Source organism: Mastigoproctus giganteus, chromosome 1 (assembly GCF_048544385.1).
Source record: "Mastigoproctus giganteus isolate SK-2022 chromosome 1, ASM4854438v1, whole genome shotgun sequence".
Lineage (NCBI taxonomy): Eukaryota > Metazoa > Arthropoda > Arachnida > Uropygi > Thelyphonidae > Mastigoproctus > Mastigoproctus giganteus.
In genome coordinates this window covers 247,117,489-247,137,212 of record NC_143575.1, presented here as the reverse complement: position 1 = coordinate 247,137,212, position 19,724 = coordinate 247,117,489, and the positions used below count along the sequence as shown (strand labels likewise).

Genomic DNA, 19,724 nt, shown 5'->3' with positions numbered 1-19,724 from the left:
GTACACGGTCGAAATGAGTGGTCCTTTAGGCACCTCAGATCACAACTTGGTGATTGTCTCTTCTCCAATGGAACCTTTATCTCATGGCTATTCCCAACCTCGTATTGTTTGGCATTACAAGAATGCAAAATGGGATGACCTACAAGGTTTCTTTTCTTTTCCTTGGTCAGACTACTGTTTCAAAACTTCTGATGTCAACATTTGCTCAGATTGTGTCAGTGAAATTATTCTTGTAGGAATGGAATCCTTTATTCCACATTCCACCTTAAAATGTCGTCCTTTGTCAAGACCTTGGTTTTCCAATAAATGTGCTAAGGCTGTCAAATTATGATATGTTGCATATCGTAATTGGCTTGTTTCCAATTCTTCAGTTTGATTTTCTGCCTACACCAAAGCTCGCAACAATTGTAAAGCAGTTATATTATCAGTCCAAACTAGATTTTGAACAGGCTAAGAGTCGAAAACTTGCTTCTTGCCCTAATGGTAGCCGAACATTCTGGTCTCTTGCCAAAGCTATTAGCCGCAACTTTTTCCCATCTCTGCTCCCACATCTGTCAAAACCAGATGGTTCTATTGTCACTTCGGCCAAGGATAAAGCTGACCTGCTAGAATCCCATTTTTCTTCCAACTCATGTATTAATGATCTTGGTAAAACACTTCCCATCATTCCCAACATGCTCTATTCAATGCCTCCTGTGGTCTTCTGTCAAAAGGGTGTCAGAAGGATTATTTTGAGGAATCTCGATGCTAATAAAGCTCTGGGGCTAATGGTATTTCTCCACTTGTTCTCAAAACCTGTGCTCCTGAACTTACTCCTGTTCTTTGTCGCCTTTTTTCACTTTCTTATTCCAAAGGTGTTTTTTCTTCTGCTTGGAAATTTCTCATATCCAGCCAGTTCTTAAAAAGGGTGACAAATTCCTCCCATACAATTATCGTCCCATTGCAATTACTTCTACTCTTTCGAAAGTAATGAGAAATCAATTAACCGCCAACTATTAAACTACCTAGAAACCTTCCTTCTGATCAACGATTGCCAGTATGGATTCCATCAATGTCTGGAATATTCTGGCTTATGTTACACATTTATTAGATAGTATGAATCAGAGATGTAATACTCAATATGTTCTACGTTGATAATAATATTAGTAAATTAATAAGAGGAGTTTATCTCAATATCGTACGTGGAACACTTCCGTATGATACCCTCCAGAAATTAAACCGGAAAAAACGAAAAAAAATCGCAACTTACCGGTACATAAAAGTAAAATAAATAATTAAAGAAAAATATAAATAATCAATTTAACACAATTCAAAAACAATTAAAATTCAAATTAACGCAATTAAAAGAATCTAACGAAAATATTCAAAACGATTTTCCTTCCTGAAGCTGACAATGCTTTTCGACCGACTGTCGTGATCACAGGAACGAAAATTACCGAATCAGGCTAAACCTGCAACTTAAATAGTGATTATATGTCTTCGTGCATGCGCATAAAAGTCCACGCATCGGAGATCAAATATGGCCGCCGAACATTAACAGAATTCTCGTGTAATTTAATTTCAACGGTTTCTGCAATTAATAGTCGCGTATAATTACGTTGAACATTAAGTATTTTGGCCTCGTTAAATAAAAAAGTATGTTTTTCGTTAACGGCATGAAAGGCTAATTCTGACGCTGCTGAACGAGAAGCACGAACTGAGGCTTCGTGTTGATTTACACGGATATTAAGAGAAAACCGGGTCGAACCTTGGTAAGACGAGTCGCAATCACCGCAAGAAATGTTGTATACTAGATCATTAATTTGTGTTGCGAACGCGGAAAGAACCGAGCGATTGTTCAGTATAGCAAATTCCAACCAACAGCAAATTCAAAATGGGAAGCATTCAAAGAACTTATCTTGGAAGCTACTAGGCTTTACATACCAACTAAGAAATATTGTTCAAGGTTTAGGCCAAAATGGATGTCAGATGAACTAATGAGGCATATGGCAGAGAAGAAAAATGCATGGGATACTTACAAATTAACACATGACACAGAAGCCTATGATAGATACAAGTTGATATGCAACAAAGTTACAAAGGAGGTTAGGCAGGCGAAGGCAGATTACGAGAAATCCTTGGCAAGGGATGCAAAGAAAAACAGCAAAGAGTTCTTTACTTATGTAAACTCTAGAAGGAGAGGGATGAATCAGATTGGTCCTCTTGATATTGATGGGTCAAGTGTTGATGATCCTGCTCAGATAGCTAACAAACTAAATGAATATTTTGCATCGACATTCACACATGAGGAGTTATTCAGCGAGGGGAATGCCAGAGGTGTATTCAACTCTAGCAGTAAGTTACAGAATCTTGAAATAACTGGGAGTAAAGTGGAGGAGAAACTGTTGAAGATAAACACAAGAAAGGCACCCGGGGTGGATGGGATCTATCCAGTTATATTAAAGGAGGCAGCAAAGGAAGTAAGCAAACCCTTAGCCATAATTATGAGAGCTTCCTTGGACTCAGGGGAGGTACCCATAGACTGGAAATGTGCAAATGTGACCCCAATTCACAAAGGAGGATCAAAGGCTGACACAAGTAATTATAGACCTGTGAGCTTAACTTCTGTTCCAGGAAAATTAATGGAGGCACTGGTTAAAGAAGCACTGCAGGATCATTTAGACAAGACTTCAGTTATAGCTCAGACACAGCATGGTTTTGTTAAGGGGAAGTCTTGCCTGACCAACTTGATTGGATACTATGATGCAGTCACAAAAGAACTGGATGCAGGGAATAACTTTGATATTATATACTTGGATCTTAGAAAGGCTTTTGATACTGTTGCACATGGAAGACTGCTACACAAATTGGAGCAGTGTGACATTGGAGGCAAATTACTGCTATGGATAAAGGGGTGGTTGAGGGGGAGAAGACAGAGAGTGGTAATCAATGGACACTGCTCATCGTGGACTGATGTTATTAGTGGAGTCCCTCAGGGCTCAGTGTTGGGTCCATTATTGTTTTCTGTATTTATAAATGATATTGATGATGGTATATCGGGATTAATGTCCAAGTTTGCAGACGATACAAAGGTTGGCAGGGTTGTCAAGGACACTACTGACACTATGCTGCTGCAACAGGATCTGGAAAGGTTGAGCAGATGGGCTGAGAGGTGGCAAATGAAGTTTAACATTGACAAATGTAAAGTACTACACATGGGAAACAGCAACCCCAGAGCAACGTATCAACTCTGTGGTACAACACTGACAGTGGTAGAGAATGAAAGGGACTTGGGGGTGGTTGTGCAGGCAGATATGAAGTTCTCTGAGCAGTGCAGACGGGCTGCAAGAGTAGCTCATGGAGTATTGTCAATGAATATACAGGAATTTTTCCAGCAGGGATAAGGAGGTGATTATTCCATTGTATAAGGCGATGGTCAGGCCACACCTAGAGTACTGTATACAGGTCTGGAGGCCTCATTTCAAGAAGGATGTAGAGCTGCTGGAACGAGTACAGAGAAGGGCAACAAGATTAGTGAATGGAACAAAGGGGTGCTCTTACGAAGAACGGCTTAAGTTTTGCAAATTACAGTGTCTGGAGACTAGGCACCAGCGAGGTGATCTGATAGAGGTGTATAAAGCCTTGAATGGTTTAAGCATGCTCAATGCTGATGGGATTCTTCCTCTAGCTCAGAATAATCACCTGAGAGGGTATAAATTCAAATTGAGGAAAGACAGATGTAGGATAGACGTGCGGAAATTTGCCTTTAGCCAGCGGGTGGTTGGTTGGTGGAACAGACTTCCATCCCTTGTGGTGGAGGTTGATAGCCTAAATAAGTTTAAGGCTCAGCTGGACAGGTATTTTGAACGAACGGAGGGGTGAAGTGGAAGTGGTTTTTTTTTTTTTTTTTTTTTGGCTGATGCTGCATAAGCTTGCTTTCTTGCATCAAATGCCTCTACTAATGCTAATGCTAATAGTGTGTAACTTCCGTATGGGCCTAGCTATAATTTTAAATTCGGTGTCTTTAAAGAATCTGTTAAGCTGTTTGTGCCACTGTTCAACATATGGGACAGAAATAAAGTATTTTTTGATATAACTATTGTTGATTGGTGTAGTATTTTGTATCCTATCCTTAGCTTGTACCCTAATCCGATTTATTGTGTTAATGGGATAACCCCTGTTTAAGAATCTGCTAGTTAATATTTGTATTTCTGAGTCCAAAGCAGAATCCGTCGTTGAATATTTATAGGCATTTAGAAATTGATTAAAGATAATCGATCTTTTGTAGGTGAACGGGTGGTAGCTATTATAATGTAGAAGCATACCGGTGTTTGTGGGTTTTCTATAAATGCTAAATTGTATTTTGTTCGAGTCCCGGGTAAGCGTGAAATTTAGAAAGTTTAATGACTTTGTATCCGTATCTTCCCTTTCCAATGTAAATTTGAGTCTAGCATGAATATTATTAAACGAATGTAAAATGTCTTGGATAGTACTACTATCGGTAATAGCTAGAACATCGTCTAAATACCTCCCATAGTATGTGATACGGGGACGAAAAGGTGTCAAATGTATCTGTTCAATCTTTGAGAGATAGATCTCTGACATTAAGCCACTCAGGCTCAAACCCATTGGTAATCCAAAAATTTGTTTGTACACCTTGTCTCGAAAGGTGATGTAGTTAGCCTCAACTAACAGTTTAATTAAGTGAAAAATTTCCTTAATAGGCAGCTTCGTATAATTAATCGGTGTCGAGTTTTTATTTAACATATCCCAAATAATATCTAATGTGTATTCAACGTTTACATTCGTATATAATGAGGTAACATCTAATGAGAATAAATTGTCATTGTCGCCGAGTCTACAGTCTTTAAGATTATTAAATAATGTATCGTAATTCTTAATCCCAAATTGTATAACCTGTCTAAAAGGTTTTATAATGTTATATACATGTGTGGCTAATGCTGAAAATGCCGAGTTCCTGTAGGAAACAATAGGTCGAATGGGAAATCCAGGCTTGTGTAATTTTACCTGACCGAAAAGTGCAGTAATATTGTGTGTTCTGGACTTCAATTCCTTCAACTGAACCATAGTAATGTAGTCGTTTTTACGATATGTGGTTAACGTTTTATTGTATTGATTTACCAAATTGGTAAACAGTGGCGGGTCTACTTCACGATAAGTGGAGGTATCAGACACAACTGAATCTAACTTATTAATATAATCATGTTTATCTAGTATTACCACTGTATCTCCTTTATCCGCCCTCTGTATAATAATGTCCTTATTTTCTCGAAGTTCTCGTAAAGCTGAACTGTCATGTGTATTCAGTTTAGGAAGTCGCGTTTCTTTTATGTTATTCACTACTTGGTTAACTTGTTGAATAAATACATCTTTTTGTGGAACACTACGAAGTCCAAATTCAATATCAATTACGCATTGTTTTTTTGGCAGCTTTTGAGGTGGTAAATTATAATTTAATCCTTTGGATAAAAGTGAAATCTGGTCCTGCGATAGTGTACACGAGGAAAGATTAGTAACCTGTTGATAGGAAAAGGAAGGAAAATCGTTTTGAATATTTTCGTTAGATTCTTTTAATTGCGTTAATTTGAATTTTAATTGTTTTTGAATTGTGTTAAATTGATTATTTATATTTTTCTTTAATTATTTATTTTACTTTTATGTACCGGTAAGTTGTTTTTTTTTTTTTCGTTTTTTCCGGTTTAATTTCTGGAGGGTATCATAGGGAAGTGTTCCACGTACGATATTGAGATAAACTCCTCTTATTAATTTACTAATGTTACACATTTATGGACTAATTCAATGGAATGGTTCGACGAAACACAGGTTGTTGCTCTTGACTATCTCAAAGGGTTTAGATCATATTTGGTATAAAGGTCTTCTAAACAAGCTTCCATCTTATGGTTTGCCAACTGTATTTTGTAATTGGTTATCCAGTTTTCTCTCTGATCGCTCACTGAGGGTGATGGTAGATGGCTCTCTGTCTTCTAAGTGCTCCACGAATGCTGGTGTTCCCCAAGGTTCAGTTCTTTCTCTCACTCTTTTCCTCTTGTATATTAATGACCTTCTTCCATTGACTAGAAAACCTATCCATAATTTTGCTGATGATTGCGCATTGCATTCCACTTTCCATTTTGAGAAACCTTGCCCTGCTCAATATGCTTCAACTTCTCGAATATCCGCTACCAATTCCTTAAAGGCCGATCTCCAGGTAATTCTCCAGGTGGGGCAAAGACAACTTAGTTGATTTCAACCCTTCGAAAACTCGGTCTTGTCTTATATCTCGCAAAAAGGATTCTTCTGCTCCTATGCTTATCTTTGGTGACACTCTGATTTCTAATAATGATGATATATCTGTTTTGAGGATTACCCTGACTTCTAATCTCTCTCTTGGCACAAGCACATTAGTAATATTGCTTCCTCTGCATCTAAAAATTTGGTTTTCTCTTTTGCTCTTGGCATTACTTTTCTTCTATACAGCTGTTCACTCTGTACAAATCGCAAATCTGTCCTACCATGGAATATTGTTCCCACATCTGGGTGCCCCTAAAACCTCTCTCAGGCTTCTAGATTCCATTCAGAAGAGGGCAGTTAGGGTAATTAATGACTCATCTCTAACAGAGTCTCTCCACTCTCTGTCTCATAGATGTGCTGTTTCTGCTGCACGCCTTTTCTACAGATACTTCCATGGCACTGTTCTTCTGAATTGGCTTCTATAATCCCCCCCCCCCCCCCTCTCTCTCTCTCTCTCTTTCAAAACAGTCCTAACACATGCTTCCACCAGCCAACATCCATTTACTGTCCAACTTCAAACTCACAGAACAAAGTTTTCTTCTTCCTCGTTTATTCATTCTACTGCCATTTTCTGGAAAAACCTTCTCTCATATGTCTTTCCTGAAAATTACAGTGTACAGAAGTTCAAGTCTTATGGCAACAAATATCTTCTCTCGTCTTCTCAACCTCCAACACAAGCATGGTGCCGACCGGGCTAGCCGAGTGGGTAAAGTACCTGCCCGACAACCCAAAGGTCGCTGGTTCGATTCCCGCCTCGGGCTTGGATCAAAGTACTGCAAAAACCTTGGGAGGTGCAATATGGCCACAGAAGCCGATGCGCCAACAACTACCAAATCAAAAAAAAAAAAAAAAAAAATATATATATATATATATATATATATATATATATAAGCTTTCTTTCTTGCATTACGTGCCCTTGCTAATATATCATTCTTGACTTCTGCTTCAGACCGATAACACCTACCATCTGTTTATCAAGCAAACAGTGCTAGAGTGCAGTAGTGGCAAACCAAATTGGCCGGTAAGAGTTCCGAAGTGTGTTGTGGTTCTCATTGTTGACTTTCTTTACTTTAGCTGTTATTTCTTCTGGAGACAAAGGAATGTGCTACCATCCCTCCAACATCAGACAAAGGGACACTTACGGTGGAGGCAGTGTTCTTGTGTGGGGCAGAATAGTGATCAGCCGAGCAGGCTAGCCAGGTAGGTAAAGTGCCTGTCTGGCAACCAGTGCAAAATGCAAAAACTTTGGGAGGTGCATTATGGCCATAGAAGCCGATGTGCCAACAACTAACAAAAAAAAAAAAAAAAGTAGTGATCAACTCCTGCACCCCTCCATGTTTTTGATAGGGGTGCCGTAACTGCCCCTCGACGTGGGCACCTGTACGTGGTGAGGGAACCTCCCAGTGACGCTGCTGGACTTCCAGACTAGCATCACTGGGATCTAACGCCCACAGCCCAGGTTCCAGGCTTACATCAATGGAATCCAGCGTGTGTGCCGTGCGCTGCGACCCGTGGAAATTCGGAAAGGGGGATCCTGGTGGTTGAGGGGCCCAGCTTCAATACACCACTTTGGCCCCTGCTTCGACAAGACGGGTGGTCCTGGAAGACCCGGCTAGGATCAATTGGCTAGTAGGTTCTCCTGCGAGGGTCAACCGTGTCAATGCCACGCCCCTACCCTCATGGTCCTAGGGACAGGATTCAGGCTGGCGGCGGTGCGGGTATAGTGTCTGGGTAGCCCTGGCGTCCCACTCCCGAGCGCATTTATTGCATGCCGGGTAGTGGGCGTCCTTTGGGCTCCGTGGTGGGTGGGGAGCCCGGGCACTGAACCACTTCGAAACTTCATGAATCCTGATAAATATATTCCTTCAGGGGCCCCAACCCGGTCCCTAGCTGAAAAAAGAGACGGAGAGGCAGATAGCATTATTGCTACAAAGAGGCAGCGAACCGAACTACCATCAGGGCCTGTCCCAAGGTTCTTAATTATGCACTCCACGAATGAAACGTCGATTGGTAAAATGTCACCCTTTTTTATACAAAAAGGGTTGGATGGGTTAGCAGGTTCACCCAAGTCAGTTAAGAGGCTCCGTTCTGGGGACCTCTTGATTGAAACAAAAATTGACAGGCTCTGAACATCTACTCCGAGTAACATCAATCGGAGGAATCCCTATAACAGTGACACCACACAGAACACTCAATTCATCGAGAGGTGTCATTTCGGAGTGGGACCTTCTCGACGTAACCGAGGAGGAAATCTGACCACAGGGAGTTACTGCCGTCAAGAGAATTACTACGCGAAGGGATGGAAAAATTGTTAAAACCAGGAGCGTTATCCTGACTTTTAACTCTCCTAAACCTCCTGACGAGATTAAAGCTGGATACATCAACTGTTCAGTGCATCCATACGTTCCGAACCCTTTACGGTGTTTTAAATGCCAGAAGTATGGACATTCTCAAATGGCCTGCCGTGGAGTCCTTACATGCGCTCGATGCGGTGCAAAGGACCACGAAACAACAGCATGTTCAGCCGCAAAACCCACCTGTATTAACTGTGAAGGCGAACAACCGGCCTACTCACGAGCATGCCAGAGGTGGAAAGAAGAAAAAGAAATTCAACGGCTGAAGGCAGAGCTAAATATATCATACCAGGAGGCAAGGAAATCGGTCAAACCCCTGAATATCAACAAACCTACCTACGCCCAGAAGATAGCAGGGAGATGTTCCGTCGGAACTTAGACGGACATGACCATTCCTCCAAAGGAGTCTTTCACTCCCATCGCGCGTTATCTCTTAAGTTCTCAAAAACCTGCACAGAAGGACCAATCAGCTGCCACTCCTATATCGGTACCTCCTAATGCTCCACAAGTAACAAAGGTAATTATGAAAGAAAAGAATAAGAAAGGGGAAGTCCCCCCTAGTACCCAAGAAAAGATGGATGTCGAGCAGAAGGAGGTACCTGAAAATTCAGTCTTGGAACTCTTTGCGGAGGAAGAAATGGACACGGGACAGCGTCCATTCTTCCCCAAAAAAGATAAATCCAAGACTGACAAAAGGAAGCCCTCAGCACCTCGGAAGCCGCCTGATGGACCCACCAAGCCAAAATAATGGCTAAATTCCTACAATGGAATTGTCGTGGATTCCGGCGAAATATTGATGACATCAAGGCCCTCCTGCAAAAGCACGAGCCAGTTTGCTTTTGCTTGCAGGAGACATATCTGAAGGCAAATGATGATCCCACCATGCACAACATCACATTTTTTCGAAAGGATAGAATTGCGGATGGCTCTGTACACGGGGGAGTGGCTATCCTTGTGGGTAACCAGACCCCAGTGCAGCCCTTGCTAATTACAACTAGCATAGAAGCTGTCGCAATTCGCCTTATGGTGGGATTTTTATTAACCGTCTGCTCTGTCTGTTTGCCACCTGGGACTGACATCTCCCAGAAAGACCTTGATGGTCTTCTAACGCAGTTGCCTCCCCCTTTCTTACTTCTCGGGGATTTTAATGGACATAACACCCTGTGGGGTAGTGCTAACATCAATGGAAGGGGACGAGTCATAGAGCGTATGCTAAATGACAATGACCTTTCCCTTCTAAATACTGGAACAAATACCTTCTTCCACATGCCTACCCGTACTTTTTCTGCCATTGATCTCTCTATCTGCTCCTCTTCTCTACTCCCTTCACTCACTTGGGATACGGAAGTGATCACTTCCCTGTGATAACCTTGTTACACAGTGGGAGACCATGTCTTCCCTTTAGGTTACCTCGGTGGAAGTTTGATCACGGTGACTGGAATGCCTTCCAACATCAGGCAAATTTCGACCTCAGTACAGTCAGTCGGGAGCCGATCAATGACGCAGTAAAATACATCACAGAAATCATCGTCCAAGCAGCTGCTAATGCTGTCCCAAAAACATCAGCCCGGTTTCCACCATTTCCCAAACCTTGGTGGAATTCACAATGCACAGCTGCAAAAAAGGCTCAAAACAAAGCGTGGGGGATATTTCGCCGATATCCGATATAGCCTTCAAACGTGCACGAGCCAAAGCACGCTACATCCGTCGTCAGAGTCAGAAGGAATCGTGGATCCGTTTTACATCATCTATTAACCAGTCTACCAACTCTAAGGTAGTCTGGGATAAAATCCAGAAAATGAAGGGAAAATATACATCCCACCCTTCTTCAATCCTAGATTATAATGGATGCGCTATTCCAGATCCAACTGCAATAGCCAATGCTCTTGGGGAAACATTCTCTAACATCTCCGCAACATCCTCGTACTCCCCAGAGTTCCTGGTCCTGAAACATAAACTGGAAAAACAAGCACTTAATTTTAAGTCCAAGGGCCTCTATCCCTACAACGGGGCATTCACTATAGAGGAACTGAAAAGAGCCCTCACTCTTTCCAAAGCAAGTGCTGTTGGACCAGATGGCATCCATTATGAAATGATTAAACATCTTTCACCAAAATCTATGGATTGTCTGCTCCTTCTGTATAACAGAATCTTTATTGAAGGGCAGTTTCCGGACTCCTGGCGAAAGGCAATCGTTCTTGCCTTTCCTAAGCCAGGAAAGGATCCAAAAGTCACCACCAATTATCGTCCTATTGCTCTGACTAGCTGTCTGTGCAAAATCCTGGAGAGAATGGTTAATTCTCGTTTAATATGGTATCTTGAATCAAATGACCTTCTCTCCAACATCCAGTGCGGCTTCCGAAGGAACCGGTCCACTTTGGACCATCTTATTAGATTGGAAGCATCCATCCGGGATGCTTTCCTAAAACGCGAACACTTGGTGTCTGTGTTCTTTGACATGGAGAAAGCGTACGACACAACTTGGAGATTTGGCATTTTAAAAGATTTACATAGCCTAGGCCTAAGAGGGCACCTGCCCTTTTTTATTCAAAACTTTTTAGCCAATCGATCGTTCCAAGTTCGTGTGGGATCCTCACTCTCTCGCTCCTTTAGCCAAGAGGAGGGAGTACTACAAGGATCAGTATTAAGTGTCACGCTTTTTGCCATCAAAATAAATTCCATCACAGAACAACTTCCTCCAACTGTATACAGTGCCCTCTATGTTGATGACTTTAGCATTTTTTGCCAGTCGTGCAACATGAGGGTTATTGAAAGACAACTGCAGAAAGCCATTGATAGTCTGAATTCCTGGGCACTTGCTAATGGCTTCAGGTTCTCGCCGGAGAAGACCGTTTGCGTACACTTTTGTCGCAAGCGTAATCTTCATCCTGAACCTGAATTAAGGCTCGGACAAAATGCTATTCCAGTAGCAGCGAACACAAAATTCTTGGGACTCATATTCGATAAAAAACTGACCTTTTTAGATCATATTCGTCAACTCCGCACAACGTGCACACGTGGGCTTAATATTCTCCGCTCGCTCTCCTCTACATCTTGGGGAGCAGACCGATGGACCCTTCTTTGGCTTTACCGTGCACTTGTGCGATCCAAACTAGATTATGGGTCCCAGGTATATTCCTCAGCCAGAGACAGTGTCCTTCGTTGGCTGGACTCCGTCCATCATCAGGCCCACGTCGCACATCTCCTGTCCAGAGCTTATACGTCGAAGCAAACGAACTACCATTATCGCTTCGACGTAAGCAGTTGTCTTTAAAGTATGCTTTAAAACTGAAATCCCTGCCAGACCATCCTACGTGGCCATTCGTTTTTGAGCCACGATGGGAAAATTTATACAATACTCGTAAGACTGCCAATCATCCTTTTCGTATTCGTTTCCAAGAGCTACTCAAAGAACTTAATATCAAGGTAGACAAGGTTGCCCAAACATCAAAGCAACCCTTTCCACCCTGGCATGCTCGTGTCCCGGCATGCGACTTGTCGCTTAGAAACTGGGGAAAGTCGGACACTCCATCATGTGTCTACCTGCAGCTTCATTCAGCACACCGAACTGAATATTTCGACTTCGCGCCAGTCTACACAGACGGTTCGAAGTCAGAATCATATGTGGGATCTGCTGCTGTCTTTAAAGACAGCACTATATCAGAGCAGATTCCCTCTGAATGCAGCATATTTACTGTAGAGCTGCACGCTGTAGAGTTAGCCTTGGATCACATTAGTAAATGCCAATACCAACGGTTCATTTTATATTCCGACTCTCTTAGCATGTTACAGGCTTTAATATCTGTGAGATATAATCCTCATCCAGTTCTGTCTAGCATTCAGCAGAAGATTCACGTTCTCCATGAATGCGAATATGATATCCGCTTCTGCTGGATTCCCAGCCACATAGGGATTAGGGGAAATGATTTGGCTGATGTCACAGCCAAATCAGCAATTCCCAATAATAACCACTGCCTGTTAGTCCCCTATACAGACTACAGGCAAATAGCACATCAAAAGATACATTCCCAATAGCAGGATTCGTGGAATAGACAGACTGCGAATAAATTATATTGTATAAAGCCTGTAATTGAACCGTGGCAGTCTAGTCTGCGCAGGAATCGTAAGGAGGAAGTTGTTCTAGCTCGTCTCCGCATAGGACACAATCATCTTACACATTCTTTTCTGCTGAGGGCAGATGACTGTCCTATGTGCGAGCAATGCGACACCATTTTATCCATTGAACATATTTTATGTGATTGTACCAGTTTTAGAAATGCTCGTTTTACTGCTTTTAATCATCTGACTGAGCCGTATACACTCAGTCAGATTTTATCTGACAATGACCATGTGTCTCTATTTAGTTTTCTAAAATCAGTAAACCTTTTTACTAACATTTAAAAAAAAAAATCTTATTGTTATTTACTGATATTTGTCTTTTACAATTTATACTTTTTTTTTTTTTTTTTTACCCGGACTTAGCGACCTAATTCTTTAGGTCACTGAAAGTTTTAATTTTTATAACAAGTTTTTGGCGCATTATAGCCTTAGTTGCTGATGCGCCATTAAAACCCGATCAACCAACCAACCGTAACTGCTCAGAGGTTCGAAGAACAGATCTTCGAACCCTATGTGTGTGACTTTTTAAGGATGCAGTTGGCCCAGATTTTCTTTTCATGCACAACAATGCCACTGCACATAGAGCTCAAGTGGTGGAGGAATATTGTGAAACTGAAGATATCCATGACTGTGGGGTGCCTTGGGCATTGCATTGCACACAGACTTCCAACTCGTCGGTCACTTGGTGAGCTAAGGTCCGTGCTGGTGGAAGAATGGGATTTGTTGCGACAGACTCTTGTAGACACCCTTATATTGAGCATGGTTCATCAGTATCAGGCCTGTTTAGCCATTGGAGGGGATCATACGCTGTACTGATGTCATGTGACCATATTTTCGAGCATCTTATATCAACTTCTGTAATGTGACCTTTTTGACAATTCTTATGCAACCCCTATAAACACCCCTGATACCTTATCTGTCTGAAGTTTCTCGTTGTCGCTTCATTTCATTGTTATTCTATGGTACCTCACCATACTTCATTGCAAGCTGCATCAATGAGTACACCATGTTTTCTACATGTTTTGTTAATTTTATCAAGCAGTGTACTTATGAGAATAAGAATTAACAGAATAGTATCTTGATAAAAAACTAATAAAAAAATAAGAGATGCAGTTTCTTCTGAACTCTGATTTTTTGTAGTGTATTTTATACTCATTGATGATCTATTCAAAATGTTCTAAATCTCTTCTGATTGTAGAAATATGAAAGTGCCCACTTCTGCTTGTTCACTAGATATTTGCTCCACTATCATTGGAACCATAGGCAAAATATAATTCTAATACCTTCCTATCTTTTGACCCATCTGCTTGTTATCTTGAAATGAATCTTTCACCATAAACCTGATTATGAATTTTAAGCAAAGGCATGTGCATCAGTTTTTCTAAGGCCTGGTTTTGAGCATAGAAGCCTTCCTCCTTCAAAAAGGTGTTAAATTATTTGCCTATCAGTTAGAATAGGTACATAATAATTCTTTTGTCAAAAAAAAATATTAGTATTGAAGAAAGGATAGTTGGACCTAATACCAATTGCGTTGTTACCTTGAATATATTCAGTAGTGACACTGTATAGGTTAAAGAGAGAGAGAGATGAGAGCAATTTTGTTCCGTGCTGCACTTAATCACTTATTGCCATCATGAAAAAAATTTAAATGTTCCTGATGACCCTAGAGGTGGTAGGTCAACAGCCCCTGATGAGACAGCTGAAGAAATATTTCAAACTGTTCAAGAAATTGTTTCAATATCGAATTTTGGCATTTACAATGACACAGATATTACTTGACATCTGAGTAGTCCACAGCATTTTCTATATTTTTAAAAGTCATGAGGCCTTTGCCTCATGATCCATTCATGATAAAATCTGTTTAATCAGTAATATGAGTGGAATGGATTTTGCCAATGTATCAAGATTATATGAAAACTCAGACTAGCTATTACTGTGTTATGTAAAGACAAGTACATTGGAAAGATAATCCATAATTGTGTCATTTGGGAAGAGGTGCCACTTTGATGTAAAGCAGAGGTGCATGCTTACATCAAAACTCTTTTCATCACGAAAAAATTGCTCTGTGGCTTTGTTATGATTTTTGATTGGTCCATACAGTGTTCTTCCCAGGACCTATCAAATGGATGCACCGCCCGGTGATTTTAACTGACCACCCGGTTAAAATTTAAGCACTTCTCGCTGTACTGTAAGGTACTGCTCGCTGATCTCGATCAATATTAATTCAAACATACTATGTGATCAAGTTCAGTGCAACTGGAGCATGTAATGTTAAATTATGCAATTAATTTTTGCTCTGGATCACTTAAGTCACATTTATAAATAACAGAAAATTTTATAATATTGCAAAGTATTACACTTCCCCACCCAGCTACTGAATAATCCCACCCAGCTGGCAAAATTTTCTGGGGAGAACATTGCCATATTTCTTTGAGGAAGAAGTTAATGTGGTACTCATGACAGTAGCTAGGGGTAAATATGCCAGAATGTTACCAGTCATCATTTTGCCTAAATTGGGTTAACAAGTTGTACTTAACAAAACCATATTCCATTTTATATGGTTTTGTTAAGTATACCTTGGACTTTACTTCTGTTTTATTAAAATGCAACTAGTCTTCCCAAGGAGCCATTCACAGTAATCTCACTGGCTGTAGTTTTGATATGCTCCCTCTAGTAGATGCATTGTAATATGTTAGTAGCAGGGAGAAAAAAAACAAACCTTTAAATTAAAATATCCATTCACATTTAATGAATATAAATTTTAGTATTCCCTCAAATATGATATTTGGTTTCAGTCAGTATAATTTATTATTTTTTAACTAGAGAAGTACAGTCATAAAAAATAATTATGGCTCTGTATTTGTGGTAATTGCCTGCTACACTGGTTTCCTCTAGCATTTTGGTTTCAGTTTCAATTTTGCCACACTTTGTGGTCCTGAGATTTAACCATAAGATAGTTGGAAATATGTATTTTTTGGATAATAAGATTGCTGTTACCAAAGCTACTATTTGTTCATATCTAGTTTTGTTTTTTCCAAAAAACTGATTTGTGAGTGTACTACAGTGCAACTCTCTAGATGTAACTTTTTTGATGTGTCCACTGGAAGGTTAAATATCCTCTTTGAAAATCCTGATTTAAATTCTATAACTTTTCACTTCAAATGCTTTCAGTGATTAAATGTAAGGTCTAACTAGTGTATAGTATTCCACTGGAACTATTTTAATTAAAAGTTTTTCAAATACAGTTGATTCCGGTTATTTGGGACACATCGGGACTAGTGCATTTGGCCCGATTAAGCAGCTGCCCCAATTATCCGAAGTATCACGTAAATAGTTAAAAATACAATGTTCCCCCCCTTTACAATTAGTTCACTGTACAATCAAATCATGTTACGACGAACTCTCCATAGTAAAGTACCGTTCACTATACGATTTGCAGTAAGCGCCAGTCATTGTGATCACGTTTGTGAATTGAATTTTAATTCTATTAAACAGAGATTCTAATTAGCGAAAATAGGAGAAATATTATCCACATGCTATAAAAGTAAAGATATATTAAGCACAAATTTATCCTTTATTACCTTACCAATTAAAAAATTAAATGATATGTGAAATTCGGAAGAATATAAGTGATAATCAGAATAATTAATACGTACTGTAATATGTACATACTAACTAAACTAGTTGACATTTCCGTTCACTGACATTTGTGGGTGGGGGTTAAAATTTAAAACAGTAAAAAGATAAGCAATCAATAAAAAAACACGGCACATACAAATTGCAAATAACACAATATGTGCAAGTGGGAATGGAGTAATGAGTTACAAACTTTAAAAATAGGAATGAAGAGAAGATTCTGAAAATTATTTTTTTTTTATATGATTGAAGATTCCATGGAAGTGTACACACATTTTACCGTAATAACCCACAGGATTCCAGCTGTCAGTATTATCGCAAATTCAGTAAGATCAAGTTTACTATCCGTTTATGATAGATTGCACTAACAGAAAAGCCCAATAAACAGGTGACTGCTAATTGTTTTATGGTTGTGACCTCCAGAAATCTGACCCAACTACATGGTATGGTCGGAGACAATCGTAGGGTAATCTCCAGTGCTGCGGTCTCCTGCCCTGATTAAACGGCATTTTGTCTCAATTAAGCAAAGTAAACCCTGGCTATTTTCTTGATTTGGTTCTGGTTTTTAAGATTTGTCCCAAATAAACGGGTGCCCCAATTAACTGGTGGCCCAAATAACCAGAATCCACTGTAATAATATATATTTGTCCTTTTTTATGATACAATAAATTTGCTTTTTTTTTAGAATTTTTAAAAAATTTTCTCATATGTTTGTAGAACTTGAATTCCATTTATCTTGATGATCGTCTTCCATGTAAAGTTATTATTCAACAGATGCCTTTGAGCCAAAGACATTTTTTAGATGAAGTGTTCAGCTTAATCTCTAGGCTACTACCTAATTGATCATACTATTACATACCTTTGACAATGCTGATACTGTCAATACCTCTATAAAAAAGATACAATACTGTGAAGAAAAGTGATACATGTTTCCTCATTGTTCATTCCACTGGAGAGCAGACAATTGGGAAAATGTTACCCTTCTTTATCTAGAAGGGTTGGCAGGATCTCCAAAATCTGTTTAAAGGCTGCATTCTTGGACATCTTTTAGTTGAATTTGTGTCCAAAACATGCCCAACAGATTCCGAAAGCCACATCAATAGGGATACCTATCATTGTTAACCCCCCATAAAGCTCTGAATCCTTCATGTGTTGTCTTTCTGCATCTTCTTTATGTCTCTGAATTTAAAAATCAAGCTGTGACAGCTGTCAAGTGAATATTGATGTGAAAGGAATGGGAATCTTGTTCCTACTGGAGTCCTCATCCTTACATTCATCACCCCAAGGCAGGCTGCTTAAACTGTCTAGTAAAGATTTACATTCCAAATTCACTGAGGTGTTTTAAGTAACTAAGTACAGCCACCCACAAACAGATGATGCTTTTTCTCTCGTTGAATACACACATCCACTTCTGCTGTATCTGAAGCCACACTTGGATCAAAGGAGAAATGAATTAGCTAATACAACTTCATATCAGCCATTCCCCCAGTTAACCCTTGCTTTTTGGTCCCCCTATACAGACTATAGGCAAATAATACACACAAAATTATATTCCCAATGGTAAGATTCTTGGCATGGATAGGCCATAAATAAGCTACACCAGGTCAAGCCTGTTGTCAAGAAATGGAAGTCCAGTCTGTGCTGGGTCTGAAAAGAGGAAATTTTTCTTGCCTTCATTTCATTATAATAGTATAATAATACTTGAATGAATCACAATATGAGAAGAAAACTGTTTATCATCAGAGCTTTTAATAATTCACAGATGGGTTGAGTTATTAAAAGAAATGGTGGTAAGATATTTTGGTGCATGTTAAATCACTATACCTGGTTTAACCCCTTTAAGTTTGTATTAGGAATCAAAAAAAGAAGTTTTAAAAAATCTTAAATACCAGATTTCACACCAACTTTTTTATTTTTCAGAAAGAATTAGAAATAAGCATTTCTTATATCTTAAAAAGGATTAGAATTAAGAACTTATATATTATATTTTATTTTTTGCAGACCAATCCGAAGATAAAAGAAATTATTTCAAAATCAAAAGGTCAGCCCAGGAAGCGTCTTGCACATATGTATGATTTTTGTAAAGGAAAAAATATATGTGAAGGCGGGGATGAAATAGATGCAAAACTTACACAAGATGGTCAGCAGTTGCAAGAAGAGCAGGCAAAAAAAGGGGTATGATATAACTTTCTAGTTTTAAAAAACTAAAATTATATCCTTGGATAAGAGTTCTATTTTTCTCCCACTCAGAGCATTCTTGTTTATTTAAATGCTATTTATCCAACTCTTGTAGCATACTAGGATGCCATGGCATTCAGTTTGGAAATCATTGCTTTAAATAATAGTGCTGTAATTATTTATTTGTGTTCACTACATCATATGTTATTAACCTTTCAGTCAACTAGCTTTTATTGTCTTAAACTATTTAGTATTAAAATCGTTCATCAGTCAAGAAAAAATAAAAATGCATTTTTAATTAATCAACTTTTTAAAAAAATATATATTATTGAATTTTGTTTCCAAGATTGTTAAAAGTAATGCCAGTTTAAAATCTGTTAAATTCATTTGCATTTGTGTTCTCAGACTTATTTAGTCCACGACTTTTTGAAATTCAAAATTTGGTAAACAGTATCTCAGAAATTATTTTTATTGGATGCTTCATCAAATATAGCCTGAATCAAAAAAAAAAAAAAAAAAAAATGGCTTACAATTAATCAGTTATGATTAATTAGGAGTTAAACAATTTTTATTGTCAAAACATTGTGAGAATCAAAAATTAATTACTCGTCATTAATAAACCTCTACCATTTATGCATGTCATGAATGAAATGTGATATTCATATGAAATATGAATGCTGTCATTACACCATATATAAATGCTGTCATTACACCATATATAAATGCTGTCATTACACCATACGCTAAGTGATCACTGAATTATGACCACCTACCTAATACTTCGTAGATCCTCCTTTTGCCCTCAGTACAACAGCTATGAGAGGCACCTCCGTAGCCAGGTGGGAAGGAGCAGCAGTGCGTAGCACACGCTTCTTGATTAGACTGGGGTCCCAACCCGTCACCACTAAATACGGAGGATGCGGAAAGGTCAGGGAATGACCACCACATTTCCCGGAGCAATATGGCCTTAATTGCTAATGCTCCAAATAACTAACTAACTGGTAATATGAGACAGCAGCCATCTGACGTGGCATTGATTCAACAAGATGTCTGAAGTGTTCGGGAAGTATGGCCAACCAAGCTGTGTGTAATGCGGTCAGTAATGGAGGCGATTGTGATTGATGTATCCAGACGCCCAGTACGCCT

General features: G+C 39.3%; 1 protein-coding gene across 1 annotated transcript in view; it reads left to right on the top strand.

Annotated features, from left to right (window-relative positions):
• The window catches only part of Polr2A (RNA polymerase II subunit RpII215), a 231,014-nt gene that overhangs the window by 26,377 nt on the left and 184,913 nt on the right, over window positions 1-19,724 (top strand). Inside the window, exon 3 of the mRNA XM_090376751.1 lies at window positions 18,402-18,575. Within this exon, the coding sequence (XP_090232877.1) occupies window positions 18,402-18,575 (174 nt within the window). The remainder of the gene's footprint in view (window positions 1-18,401; window positions 18,576-19,724) is intronic.